The 15,637-nt window shown below is 36.3% G+C and overlaps 1 protein-coding gene across 7 annotated transcripts in view; it reads left to right on the top strand.

The window, feature by feature from the left end:
* The window catches only part of LOC136879031 (ankyrin-3), a 682,638-nt gene that overhangs the window by 535,024 nt on the left and 131,977 nt on the right, over positions 1 to 15,637 (top strand). For 6 of the 7 annotated variants that reach the window (XM_067152757.2, XM_067152756.2, XM_067152753.2 and 3 more), the window contains exons 17-19: positions 3,628 to 3,729; positions 8,543 to 8,677; positions 14,243 to 14,369. In XM_067152757.2, the coding sequence (XP_067008858.2) occupies positions 3,628 to 3,729; positions 8,543 to 8,677; positions 14,243 to 14,369 (364 nt within the window). The remainder of the gene's footprint in view (positions 1 to 3,627; positions 3,730 to 8,542; positions 8,678 to 14,242; positions 14,370 to 15,637) is intronic. The other variant, XM_067152754.2, reaches the window with a different exon arrangement.

Genomic DNA, 15,637 nt, shown 5'->3' with positions numbered 1-15,637 from the left:
CGAGAGTGGATCAGGACAAGGAGAGGGCAAAGTAGAATTTTTTCAATTCTGCTTTACATCTTTACATCTTATGGCGTTGATGGGATAGCAAAGAGCTAGTAGTAGTAGTAGTAGTAGTAGTAGTAGTAGTAAGGAAGTGACCCTGGCCTTAATTGAGGTACAACCCGAGCATTTGTCTTGTGTGAAAATGGCATATCACAGAAAACCATATTCAGGGCTGCCAACAGTGGAGTTCAATCCCAGTATCTCCCAAATGCAAGGTCACAGCTATGCAACCCCAACTGCATGGCCACACACTCGGTGTGGAACTCGGCGATCCACTGCTCAACCCACAAGCTCCCAGGTGGACAAGAGTGTCAGAAGAAGAAGGAGAAAAATGTAAATCCACTGCATGCATTTGAAAGCCTCTGGAACATACTTCTTACTGCTAGCATCAAGTTGGGTACAGGTACAGGAGTTAATGGCAAGGGGCATTAGAAAGATAAGTAGAAATTTTTTATTGTGCACCATTTGAACCCTGCACAGTCCAACGCCTGTCTTCTATTATAATAATGAAAAAATAAAACATAATGTTATTGCTTTTACATTGCACTAACTATACTGGTATGGTTTTTGGAGAGGCCAAGGTGCTCTAATGTTGTCCCGCAGAAGTTCTTTAATGCACCAGCAAAAAATATTAGCATGAGGCTGATGTATTTGAGCACATTTAGATAGCACTGGACTGAGCTGTGATCAAACCTGCCAACTTGAGCTCAGAAGGCCAGTGCTCTACTGCCTGAGCCACTCAGCCCGGCATCTGTCTTCTTTTAGGCACTGTTTGATGACAGTCCCAGACAGAATGGCCACTCTGCAACAGTTGAAGGAACACACTTTTTTTTTTGTACAAGCGCTGTTCAACTTCACTGGCAACTATCTTGGAACATGACTGGTGGCAGTCAGTAGTGTGTGACAGATGTCCTGGACTTGCTGTGCTCCCACGTGTTCAGATGATATAACACGGTTGCCTGAGTTATGGAACAGACTTCAAATTTTCTTAGCTGAAAGATTATGACTTTACTTTCGGATGTCTTCAGCAACGGAGTCCTGGCACAGGAACACTTGGTCGTCAGTCTGATACCAGAAGTACCTAAATTAATTCATTAAAAACTGATGTCAAAGCATCACAGTTCATTTCATATTAGGTAGTATAGATGTTTTCCTGTATAATGTATATATCTTGACTCAATACCATTCAATGTGTAGACAACCACCATCACCACAATATGTTTTAATGGAGGATGGGGGGAGGGGGGGAGTAAGGATACGAATATTAGTGTCTGCTTGTAACAAAAATTGCCCTTCATCTCTCACTCTCTTACCCTCATAATATAAGTGTTAAATGTGTTTTTTCTCCCCTACTCCATGTACCTACTATGTAATTCAGTGATTGCTGCCATTATTTACTAAATACAAGCAAGAGCATGAGAAACCTGGTGTGTGTGTTGGCACATCTTTCTGTAGCACCATTCTAACTCGAGTCTTGCTTGCGAAAGATGGCATGACTAACACAGTAACAGAATACAATGCTTCAGAGATGTACAGAAGCTACTTTTTTTTTTTTGTAAAATGCAAGAAGTAAAATTGGGTTTCTTTCAACACCTATCTCACGTACAGTGACAAAATAGTATTTATTGGACCAATTTAATTTCATGGAAACTCAGGTAATGCAGCCTATTAGCGTATTACTTGACCAACACATAATAACTCGGGTGAGTATGCAGAGGAAACAGATACAGAGCAGCGATCGTCTGTGTAAGAAAGAGTGGATAGAGCTTACATATGCGTCCAAAAGTTTCAACTGATGAAGGCTCCAAGGACCATGGACTCTCCTGTTTCTTGTCTACTCTCTATCCACGTGTCTTCGCATGGAAAATTGCTACTCTCCATTTGTTTCCTTTACATATTTCACTCCTGTTAGCGTTTTTTACCTGAGCTTCAGGTGAGTATGTTACTGTCATGATTGAAGGTATTTATGCAACAGAATAAGGAAAAATAAGCATTGCTACAGTGCAGGGGTAAAATAAATGGTACAGTCCTTTTAAATGTAAGTGTATTTTTTCCAATCATTGATTCCTCTTTATTTGAAAACAATAGAAATATGGATTTTATGAGTAAAGTGTTTGAAAATATGAAGTGGGTTAGTTTGTTAGTTTTTAGAACTGGAATTAACGGGGATGCATTTACTTTTGAGGCAGGCTACATCCATGACGTCTCATTTATATTTGGAGTCAGACCTCCTTTGACACTTCATCTGTATGTTATTGCTTTAATAGAAGTGCTAGTTGTTTACTTTTTACATATTAGACCAGTACTGCCAGCAGATGTCCCTCCACATCCGCCTTGAGGCACTGGATGTTGGTCAAGTAATATTGTTAAATAAAAGTTACCATTCACTCAGCTAATCGGTATTAATATTTACACATTACTTGAGAATACATATTTTTTCCTGTTTTAAAGGGCTTCTTTAGTGCATTAGATTCCTTGTATTAACAACATAAACAATTCAGTGTTACCATAATATATACACCTCAACATAGCTCAGTCATCATATGATGATATACGTAAATGAATATGTAGAGGGTGTCTGGTAAATCGTGGAACAATCTGAAGGGGCATAAAACTGCTCTGAAAAGCACTTTGTTTCAAAATTCTTTGAGATGTTCTTTCAAAGATATACTCTGTTGAAATTGTGGTGCAAGTGAGGAACTGGCAACGTTTAAAGTCGGCACATGGCACAAACATTATTACTTGGCATGAGCTTGCTCAAGCAGTGCCTCTGCTTGCTCATTGTGTATAGCGAAGGAAGTGGGCAGATGATTCACACACTATACTCGCGCATTTGCTTTTCCGGGACTGTTTACATCATCCACGCATAGGTACTGTGCGATATTGCCAAGTCTGTTATTTGTTCTCAAACTGTACTCAGTGTAGAACAGTCCAAAAATCTATGTTCATGTCCTTTCACACCCAACATATTCCGGAGTTTGGCTTTTTGTACTATTTAATGCACATCCTTTATATGCATATGGTATATGATATATCGTCGTTGAGCTATGCATTAATACTTCTGCTTAGAACTCTGACCAGAAAGGTTCTGTCATCTAAAGTTTAGTAATGCATGAACTATATCAACAAAATTTTCTCTAAGTGATACATGTGCTGCGGGTTAGTATTTGTTCCCTCAATGTTCATAAGTTATGAATTTCATTTCAGTCCGTATTGATATTGATAGTCCCTCAATGTTGTCACATAACAGTATTTCGAGGCACAACAACGATATGATGATTGAACTATGTCAAGGTATATGTTGTGTTAACATGGTATTTATTGTGTTGAGCCAAAGAATTTAATACTTTGAAGGAGCCCTTAAATGAAGCTGAAGTATGTATGCTTAAGTAATGTGTATCGATTGGTTGAATGAATGTTAACTTTTATTTAAGACAGGTTGAATACGACTTCCTATATCATAAGTAATGATGTGTTGTATATGAGCAAGGTGTTGAATGTTTGAATTTCGGAGCTAGTATTTTCTTCTGGGCCTGGTAGCTGAGTGCGGGTCTCTCTATCGTCTTGATCCCAAACTCGCAGGTGGTGACGAAATGATGGATATGGCGATGAATGTTTATGGAAAACCCACCCACGCTCAACACGTCTACTTGCCTTACTACCAGGGACGTATGCAGTATACCCGTAAGTCTATCTTAATACCCTTGCTGCACCACTATGCCCCATATAAACAACACACCTATTTTTTACATTGAATATGTCCTGCATGAATTTAAACAATCTGTTTAAATGGTACTACTTTAGTATAGCTGTTTAAATTAGATGGCTTTGGGCTTTAAATCAGCACGTTAATGTATGGCATTGTTTGATGCAACAGATGATGTATATGAATAGTGTACATTATCCTCAGTGTCTTGTTCATTGCATTGTTGTAAGTACTATGTTCTAAAGAACAGTAATATGAATGTACCGATCACAGAGTATTTAGTTCATGAAATGAATTTTATTAGTAATGGAAAGGAGCAAACAATTGACAGTGCACAGAGAAAACAGCAAAAGTCACCAGACATGATTTTACAGAAAAGTTAATTTTTAGATTGCAGTGTGATCTGTTAGTTTGGTCCTTGATTCACGCCATGAATGTGACAGCAGTGTTTTCACTTCAAAGGAAATGGATGGAAAGTTTTGTAGAAGAGAACTCTGCACGGAACATTCTATCAAAATAGGGTTTTCATGTATCGAAGCCATAAATTTCCTCTTTCAGATGGTCAGAAAACTGTATTAATTTTTTTTTTTTAAAGTGAGTATTTCCGACTTCTGGTATGGTTTCTTATGGACAGATACGTGTGTAAAACGACAAGAACTTGGATAGAATGCATATTAAAAAAACCACGATGGGTCAATACAAGTAAAGGCAGCGATAGAAAGAAGTGATAAGAACAAACATGAAAACACAAATGGACGAGGACGATGGTATCACCTTCATACATTGCCACCTTTAAACAGATAACTCTCCCCCCACCTTATCAACCCCAGTCTTTTATACCCATTTCTTCCCAGCCTCCTTCCGAGCTTCATCACAAGGGTGGGCGTTGACAGTCATGAAGGGGCCATCATGACAGATTGTCACCCATGGCATGGAAAGTTTAGGATGAAAAGAAAGTCAGATAAACACCGGTCTGACACAAAAGAGAAATAGAGCGCAACAGGACAGTGTGGGGAGAAAGTGACAGAAAGAAGAAACAAGAAAACATGCTGATTCTTCTGTCCTGTTCTGTCTTTCTATCCAACACCTACCACAGACTTTCTGATTCATATTCCTTCCAGCAGTTCATGGTACTGAAGTTTTCTTGTTTCAATGTGTGAGGAGCTATGCATTGTCTACTCATAAGTGGAACAACTGTAAATACAAAACTTACTGAATACAAACAAAATATTGCAATTTTCTTAGAATGTCAAGTTACTTCATCTGCCTTCTTCTTTAAAAAAAATAGAGCTGCTTTTTTCACTTTTAAGTCATTTTTAAAAAGTAATTATTTCTTTAAAATGTTATATTATTCTGGCACTTCAAGCTAATCGCAGGATTTTGCCAGTGCCCACTTGGAGCTCCATTGACAACTGTTCCGTTTATGAGTTCAAAGCTTTTATAGTTCAGTTATCCTAGTGAGACAGTTATCAATCAATCAATCAATCAATCAATCAATCAATCAATCAATCAATCAATCAATCAATCAATCAATCAATCAATCAATCAATCAATCAATCAATCAATCAATCAATCAATCAGTTGCATGTAGGGCTGTCACCCAGGTAGCAGATTCCCTATTTACATTTTCTTAAATGTTTTCAAAGAACTTGGAAACTTATCAAATGTTTTCCTTGATAAATATTATTCTAATCCGTTACTCCTCATCCACAAATTAATATTTGCTCCAATTAGTGCTGTTGATATCCAACTTTATCTTCATATTATGATCTTTCCTACTTTTAAAAGCTTCACTCAAGCTTATTCGTCCACATCATTCCACGCCATCTCTACTGATAGCTCGGAACATACCACATAGCCGAGAATCTCGTCTCCTTACTCTCAATTCTTCCCAGCCCAAAGTTTGCAGCATTTTCCTAACACTACTCTTATGTCGGAAATCACTCAGAACAGATCATGCTGCTTTCCTTTGGATCTTTTCCAGTTCTAAAATCAAGTAGTCATGGTGTGGGGTCTCACGCACTGGATCCATACTCGAATTGAGGTCTTACCAGAGACTTACATGCCCTCTCCTTTACATCCTTACTACAACCCCTAAATACTTCCATAACCATGTGAAGAGATCTGTAACCTTTCTTAACAACCTCATTAATATGATTACCCTAATGAAGATCCTTCCTTATATTAACACCCAGCTACTTACAGTGATCCTCACGAGGTAATATAACCCCATAAGCACAGTAATTAAAACAGAGGACTTTTCCTTTTGGTGAAACTTACAAACTGTTTTTTAATTCCATTTACCATCAAACCATTGTCCTCTGTCCATCTCAGAACGTTGTGTTTGCAACCATCTGGGATTCACCTCACTACTGTGTATTTATAAATGATTTGTTCAAGTGAAGTTACCCTAAAAAACTAATTTTAACACTTGGTATTTTTGTCATAAATTTGCTGCTTGATTTGTCTGTCTTCAAACAATGCCATACATACTATTTCATCTTTATTCTTCTGATGGTATTGTATTGGAAATAGTAATTCTTCTCTTTAACCTTTTAGCTTTGGGCAATACTTTTACAAGGTAATGGTGTATTGTTTCATTTGTTTTGTTTCAGTGTCTGTTCTTTGTGAGTATATACCAATATCTATGGAATACTGTTACCCTCTGAGTCATGTGTTATTGGAAAAGTGCAATGCTGACTGGTGATAAAGTAATGTCACATATGAAGTTGCTTGTTTGAGTGCCTTTCCAAACACGCTCTTTATTAGAGAAGAATTGTGTTTTGTCTATGAAGACCTTTTCCACCTAAGAGTGGAACTAGAATCTACTTTTGCTGTATCACTTGAAGTTCAAATACGAATAAATCATGGATGAAACTGCTGCAGTATTTTTCTCTTGCACTGAGGCAAAACTAGTATTGCCTTCAGCATCAAATTGCTTCCCGTCAAGAACATGAGTAAGTTGAGAATATGACTAAAATACTCAGCAAAGCATATTTTGAAAATTTAATTGATGGTAGTCTGAGAAAACTTCCGCAGTAGAGTCATCATACATTTGCATGCGATGAGCAAATTTTGAAAATTGGATTTTGAATAAACAGGAGGTAAAATAACAACAGCAAACTCCCGATTATCTGTGGTAATCACTGGACAAATTTACACGGTAAATTGAAAACGCATATAATACTATTTTGTGTGTTTAATACACACCGACACTTTTAATAATAGAAAACATACAATACTGTTTAGAAATCCAATAATGTTGAATAATTAACACATCCAATAACCACTTGTATCAATAAAATAGGGCATAGGCTAATGTAATAATGACTTACGTCTATTGTTGGTAAAATACTTGAGGTACCCATACAAACCGATACAAAATCCCAATCCCATAATCATTTGCTAATTTGTTTACTGAGTACCCTTTCTTGAACTTGTCAAATAATTGAAGCTTGTGTTTTAAAGTTAAAAGCAGTTTCGCCGGGTTGAGTGGCTCAGACGGTGGAGGCGCTGGCATTATCATCATTAAAAGCACTTAGTTTCACTTCGCAACCATGACTACTGTCACAGAACTGCTATATGATACATTGTTTAGTTCTTGAACAGTTGAGAGCGCGGTCACACTTCACACATATTCAAACTGTCGTGACGAAAATAAAGGAAGTAAAATAATAATACATTAAAGCTCGGAGGTGCACGGATAACCTGCAAACCGCATAATCCTCACCCGGATAATTGGAAGTTTGCTGTAGCTGATTTCATTGTATATCTTGCCTTGATTTTCCAGTTATGCTCTCTGTTCTACTCTACAGTGATAGAGGTGTACACGTTCTTACTGAGCAAGTTGGCCATGTGGTTAGGGTCATGTAGCTGTGACCTTGCATTCAGGAAATGATGGGTTCAAATCCCACTCCTGGCAGCCCTGATTTCCCATTTTCACACCAGGCAGATGCTGGGTCTGTACCTTAATTAAGACCGCGGTTGATACCTTCACAGTCCAGGTCATCCTTTCTCATCCTTGCTTCACCAAAAACCTTCAGTGTATTAGTGCAGCATTAATACTGTTTTTTTTTTTTTACAGGACATAACTAAGTAATCTCATTTGAGAGCTATTCAGAAGAAATGTGACATTAGTATTTAGTAATTTGACTGCTAGTGGTGGTGCTTTAAATAAGAATTTAATCAGTTTATTTTACTCTGACATTGTCAAGATAATCAAATTCCTCTTTTTTCAATAACACATAACTCGAGTGTTAAAAGTATAATCTTGCATGTACGAGATTTTTCAACTATATGTAGGTGATGAAAACTTCTAAATAGTAGATCTACTTGTGTATGCCAGAACCTCTTTTCTTTTTTGGTTGTTGTTGTTGTAAAAATTCCAATCACACAAAATACCTACAGTAATTCTCAACTTTTCTCAAACATCAGATTGAAATTAAATAGACTGTATTCCATTAATATTGTGCTTGCATTGAACAGAATAGGTAATAACTGGATACTCAAGTAAAGAGGTGCCATAGTGAAGCTCATGTGACAACTGTTATGTGCAGCCTTATTCAGCTTATCAGGAAAAAGAAGAGGAATTCACCCATGTGCACACTGTGTTTACATGTGCTGCTCTTCTGGCTATCACCGAAAATAATCGTAAAGAAACTGGCAGGAACATGGAATTCTCCTATAGTATAGTAATTTGGCATTATCTATGTGCTTTGTTGTATTCTTAACTTTGTTGTTTCATCAGTCCTGTACACATTTCATAGTGTAATGTCTTTATGCTGATACTAGGTGAGGATCCAATGATGAACGATCAGCAGCAGTACCGCTACATGACCGTCGACGATATGAAGTCCTTGGGAGACGATTCACTTCAAATTGACGTCACAAGGGATGAGAGAGGAGAAACCAATAGAATCTCATTGGGTGAGTTATGATTATGTTTCTGTGATACTGTTATTCAACTTTGGAGAAGGTTGTTGGAATGGATGCAAGATATGTACTGATTTCTCTTCCTTAGTTCTTTTTGTAAATTTGTTCATTTAAATTGTAGAAGGTTTAGAATGGGAATCATCTAACAGCAGTAGAATCTGTTTTTCGGAGGACTTACTTGGTCGAGACAGCCATATATGCATGTCTGTGCTTTGCTATGGTCATAACAATAAACCATTGTTAAGTAAACCGTTTTTAAGTAGAAATTAAGTGTGAAAAATAAGCCTTTTAATATATTACATGTTTTGTTTATCTACTGTACATATGCATTTTAAATGAATAAAAATGGTCTATTAGAATAAAATAGTAATATTAGTAACTATAAACACATTGCAAATAGTTTTGTAATACAGTAAAATGAAAGCAGAACTTGAATAAAGCAGAAACTTGTCTTCTACAGAATATTTTCTCAGTCCGGCAAAGCTTATGGTGTTATAATGTTCTTACTTTTGTATAATGCGGAATCTCCTCAACACGGAAAATGAAAGAATTCTTTAAAATAATCTACTGTACTTATACAACGCGGAAAATATTAGGAACTGATGTAGTTCTAGTTAAATAGTTGTGCACTTTTTGTGTTGGTATGATCAATGTCATTGTTTAGACAAACTGGCGCACATGTTTGGAGAGAGTGCTGATATGAATGGTGGAACGAAGAAGTGCTTGAAGATGCATTGGCAATATTAAACTTGTGGCAAATGAGAAATATTGTCTGCGAGGCACAGAACTTGATTCGAAGTGATAAACAGCTTATAACACAGCACATTTTTGAATCAGCTACAACCCTACTATTAGTGAGAAAGGGTGAGAAAGGGGAGGAGACAAAAGAAGAAGAAGAAGAAGAAGAAGAAGAAGAAGAAGAAGAAGAAGATGAAGATGAAGATCAAAACAAGATTCGGCCCCATGAACAGGCCTACAGTGTTTTTGTGATGTAAAGCAATTTGCCATTATATCTATCTCTTCCACTCTTCTTGAACCAACGAACTCGTTTCAGAACTGCTTTCACAAAGACATGATTAGAAAGAGGAGGAAACAAGTTTGTTTGTTTCTTTGACCTGTGAAAGAAAGCTTAGTGTTGTGAAGTTGTGATGTGATGGAAATAAGTTTAAGGAGCGTATATCCATTGTTGTGAAATAGTGTAATAGAGTGTTGTGATAGTACCAGAATGATTTATCATGTAACATACTGCATGTGATACAGATGTCGATTCCCATAGGGAATCTGAAATACCTGTCCTGAATGAGTAAATTTATAATACCAATATAAATGGTCCGTTATTGGACATTATAAATTTTCCAGCTAACTCATTCTTGGTTGCCAGCTAGCACACGAGGGCAAAACGCTGGCAACCAAGAATGAGTTAGCTGGAAAATTTATAATGTCCAATAACGGACCATTTATACTGCATGTGTCAATAAAGCGCAGTAATGACAATCAACAACCAAGTGTTATCTGGATAGCCATATGCAGATACAGGTGAGCTCTAAATAATATTTTAAAATTCTGTATACTGTATCATATTTTGTGTAACGATGGTGGGATTAGTGTTTTAAGGCAAGAAACGATAATTTGTGTAATTTGGAAATTTTTTGATCCCTTGCAAATCTGCTTTGAGCACGTTTTACTGTATCAATAAAACAATTAACATTTGACATGGTACTGTATAGGCTTTTGGGCTTATGCCATGTCAAGAAAATTAACATTTGAGCTTAATCCCCTGGTAGTTGATACTTGAGTAACTGAAATTTCCTCTAAAATTAAGCAAATCTACTCTTCATCACAGTCATGGATGAAATCCACTAGAGTGAACAAAAAAAATGGGAAGAAAAGAGATAAAGCCTCACTGTTTGCAGACAAGATAGTATTATATCGGTAGAAGATGAAATGGAAGTACAAGAACAATTAAGGCCCATTCACAATGCAAATGTTACGTAATGTAATGTAACGTAAACTTAAAATTACCATTAATGTAGAAGTTTGCTGCCATAATATCTGATGGAAACCATTCACAACGCACCGATGTAAACTTAAGCGCGACTCCATAAAATTAATGGGTTGCAAACTCCAAGCTCTTGCGGTTAATTTTACATTAAGTTTAAGAATCAGCCAATCAGAGCAGACGTAAGCATTGTATTTTGTGCGCGATATAATGACATCTTTCGACAAAACACTTGTAATTCTCTTTCAAAAGATTCCTTGCTTGTATGTATGATAAAAGGAATTACAAAGACGCTGTACCGAAAGAGAAAACATGGAAATAAATATGCTGTAGCAATGAAATCTGACGGTAAATGGATGGAGACAAGCTCGCAGTGCTGGCAACTGGGTGAGTGACAATCCCCGTCATAGATAAAACAGTGTCCCTGTACATTTCTTAACGTTATGACAGATTACTAGTTTACAAAGACGATATCATACCAAAACACCTCAACGTAGTGTGTTAGCTAGGCGCTCAGATGTCGGCAAAAGAGACCTTGCACTTCTTTTTATTAGAAAAGGGAACACAAATCGTAAGATAGTGTCAAACAGTTTAGGTTTCATCCGCATGTTCAAAATGAACTGATGAGGATCATTTCTTGCAGTAGACGACTAAAATCGCCCTAAGATAACTTCGGATTCACGGGATGAACCAATTTTTCGCACCGTTGTTTACCACGCCTTTTCAGGTACACAGTTCCTGGGAGCAAAGCAAGAGATGTTTGGAGTAAGATAAATTCTGCTACCACGTTGTTTGATTCCATCAAGGTATTAAAATATAAAACTGCAAGATAGCCTAAAACCTGACTTCTGTGTTAAATAAAATGGCAGTGTTTTGATTGGCTGCTGTGTACTCTGTATGTTCATGTTACATTCCTCCATTGTGAATACTACAAATTTTACGTTAATTTTATGGTTACGTTATGTCGTTGAGTTTACGGTTACGTTTGCATTGTGAACGGGGCCTTACTGTATGGAACTGGGAGGTAGAGGATTATGGAATGAAAATAAGTATGGAGAAGAGTAAGACTAGTGATAATGAGAGGTAATAGAGAAGGAAGAGGGAATGTTGAAGTAAATGAAAGACAATTAGAAGTTGTAAAAAGCTTCAGATATTTAGGGAGTATATTTGCAGAAGTTAGTGAAAATAAATGAAGCAATTCGAAAGAGAATCCAACAAGTAAATGGGTTTTACCAGTGTGTGTCTAGTGTAGTGTAGTGTGGAAGTGGAATGTACCAGAGAAATGCAAGAAGATTCTGTACTCAATTTATTACACAGCAGGCACATGAACAACAACAAACATAATGAAAGCAGAATCCAAGCGGCCAAGATTAAATCCTTAGAGGAATAATTAGGAAGACACGAGGGGATAAAATCAAACAGAAATCTGAGAGAGAATTGTATTCCCTAAACTATTAGACGAGATAGAGACCAGCAAGCTGAAATGGTATGGATACACAATGAGAATGCAAGAGAATAGAATTCCAAAGTGAGTATTTGCAGAGAAAATAATAGGAGGAAGACAACAGGTAAGGCCCAGAAAGGAGGTGGATGGATACGATTAAGGAGAGTGTAGAGAAGAGAGGACTAAAAGTATAAGAAAAATTGGAGGAAGGAAGGGCGTGGTGGAGAGATAGAGAACTGTGGAGGTCCTTGATTCACAACCCGACCCAGAAGACTGGAAACGGGAAATGAAGAAAATAAAAGAAGAGAAATTCACGTAAGTTTGTAGAGGTGTGTTAAGAAAGGGTTTTACAAAATTTTATTCTTAAAGGGTTAAAACAGGGTATATTCAGAATTCACACTTTTTCGATTTTCTTAGCTGCAAAATAAAATACAACTTCAATTTTGCACTTAAGCCTTCTTCATATAAATACCTAAAATGTAATCTCTACATTTGTGGAAATTTGACTTACATAGGGTGCAAAGAATTGAAAAAAAATGTCTACCACCAAATACTTCACAACGAAATGAGATGTCAACACCATTCTTGCTAAGAAATTGTTATCTGTACTGTGAGTATGACAACCTCTTTAATGGCAGCTTAATCAGGATAATTGTAAGCGGGCACTGGGAGGATTATATGAAAACATTCTATCTATTTAAAACAGAAATGGGTATAATTTTTATTGGCCATAAATTGGATAACAAAATTGCGTACTGTTATGATGCTGTTTGATTGTTAATCTTCGAATAATGTGATCTGAAAAGTTTGTATTTGGAGAAATGTGGCATAATTTCAAGTTAGCTTGTATGGTTTTGGAAAAATGTGTCCTAATTTCAAGTTGACATGTATGTTTTATTGAAAAGGATGATGTTAAAATGGGTTTAGTTTGGTTACAAATTACAGACTATAAATCTCATGTTAGATCCGTATTGACTGTTGAACTCCTTACAAATTGTACAAAATTGTGTTGATTATTCTCCTAGTCAGTAATCAGTATTGATTATTATAAATGGCATGAAATTACTAATTGCAAAGGATGTTTTGGAAAGTGTAAGTTGATTTAATATTGGATGTGGAGGTAAAAGAAATTTGTGTTGGAAATGTGAAAGATGATGGAAAGATTTCAGGCTGGAACAAATAAAATTTAACGCGAGTTGAATTTCATAAATATAATTATTTGGTACGTGTATAATGTTGATGGAGAATGTTAACATTAATCAGGTTATAATACCCCAAATATTGGTGGAGTACGTTAACATTAATGGAGTTATGATGCCCCGTAACATTGTTCCGATCAACAGTGATGGGGCCTGCCTCCTTAGATTGCTTTCTTATCTGTTGTACAATACTGAAGTTTTGTGTAGAGGGATACGCAAAATGGTCATAAAATTATGTCGCTGAGTTTCTTATTTGTCTCGTGATGAAAATGGCAAAATTCCAATGATGTGATGAAAGGAGTTACTGTACTTTTGACCGGAGGTTTTTGCCAAACTCTACCAATAGTTCTATGAGGAACACAAGCAAATGAGGTAAAAGCATACAGCAAGGCATCTTATCTTCGGCTCCAAACACAAAAACTCTCTCTAACAAAAAATAAAAGAATTCATCTAACGAGGTGATGTTTCTGCTGGAGAGTTTACTGAACAACTTTTACAAACTGGAGATGGAAACTACTATGATTTTGAAGGGAAAATAACTGTACCTATAGGTTTAGGAATATTAGTGACTTCACTTCCAACATTCCCAACATCTCTCCTCTATACAACACTGTTACTTCTGGCCATTGGAGTTACATTCTTAAATTAATTAAATTACAACGTTCGCTTTATTGTTCTGCATTTAGTATTGTAATTCTGGGACTCGGAAAGGACAAACACAAAACCTATAACAATCTGTTATGCGATTTCATTTTGTGCAAAGCATTAGATAATTTGTTATTGAATTTTGTCTCATGTCATACATTTATTTCATCCTATGAATTACTGGATCATCCTGATCATTCTTTGCCCTACTTCATCTAGATAATTGAAGTTCTATAGTAGTACTCAATGCTGGTGTCTTTTTACCATTCCAGCTCCATCAGTTGGTACAAGTGATATTATTCTGAATCAACAACACATAAAGGAGAACTATGCCCAAAGTGCTAATCCGTACCTGGCTCCAGATAATGTTGATATCAATCGCCAGCCTGTCCACATGGGGTAAGTTACTCTCTTGTTCATTTGGCTAACAAGAATGCTGTGTTTCTTTTTTAATTATGCTTTTTATTGCTTTTTCAGTAAAAATTAAAAAAAAATTGTTGCTTCTTTAAGATGAATAGAAATGCCCCAGGAGTACATTTTTTTTTTTTAGTAATACATAAGCTATTTCAGCATTCTAAGTGTGGTTCCTATAACATAAACATAAGAAGAATGGGGAATATCGTTGAACTTATGTTCACAAAGTAGCCAACAAATATTGGTATATCAGCTGTAAACAGTGTGTACTGTACTCATTTCAGCTGCCCTGAGCAGAAATACAGATATATGTTTACGAGTCTTGATAGATACTAAAAGAAATCTGTAAGCAAAATGTACATAACAAAAAGCTCACTGGTGATTAATTTATTACTGCAGAAGGTAATGGAATTTTCAAATGGTATAGTCATCACATTCTACTGGAAATGCAGCCATCTTTGTATAAGATAATAATAACAACAATTAGTGGGAAAAGAAAATGTACATTTTCTGACAAACTGAAACAAAAGTACAGTACCTGGGCTTCAAGGTTGGACATAATGAAAGTGAGGCAGAGTTCAAGGAATGTGACTATTTTTTAAATTGCAGCTGGATATAAAGTTGCTGGTATCTTGAAAGACATCAGTAGCCAGAAATACAAAACCAGCAGCTAGGTCCAGTGCTGTACACTCTTATTGATTAATATTTTGCCTTTAAATATTCCTCCATAAGGAAGAGTGTTCAGACAATGGAGGCAACATTAGCATTTTGTTCAGTATGTCATCATCATTCGTACAATTCTATGGATTGCACTTAGAAATTAAACAAAGTTAAGTTTTAAAAATTAGCCTAAAATTTTGTCATGCTTTTGTTATAAAAATTCCAGCATTTTCTGAAAGAATGCCATCTATTTGAAGATTTTGACATGTCAACCCTAGGTATTGAGAGCAAAGGAACATTATCTGTGAACACTTTCTTCTTCTTCTTCATTGTGGAATATCCTTTTGAAGCTGCAATGCCAGGTAAAATTCTCGCAGATTACATCTCTGCCAGATGTCCTTCCTGCTGCCATGCACTGGTCCTACCAAATATTCCACCTGAAGTTGCTGTGACTTGGGATGGCTGCCTGGTGCATCACACGTCCCCATGTGGAACACGTTCACTGTTCTATTAATGATTTAAATATGACATAGATGTTGTCTAAATTACCAGAATGTTAGTTTCTGGTTATGTACGAATCATGTTTTTTTTAA

This window comes from Anabrus simplex, chromosome 8 (genome assembly GCF_040414725.1).
Source record: "Anabrus simplex isolate iqAnaSimp1 chromosome 8, ASM4041472v1, whole genome shotgun sequence".
Lineage (NCBI taxonomy): Eukaryota > Metazoa > Arthropoda > Insecta > Orthoptera > Tettigoniidae > Anabrus > Anabrus simplex.
Note: the sequence above shows the minus strand (reverse complement) of the source record. Positions and strands in the feature narration are given on the sequence as shown.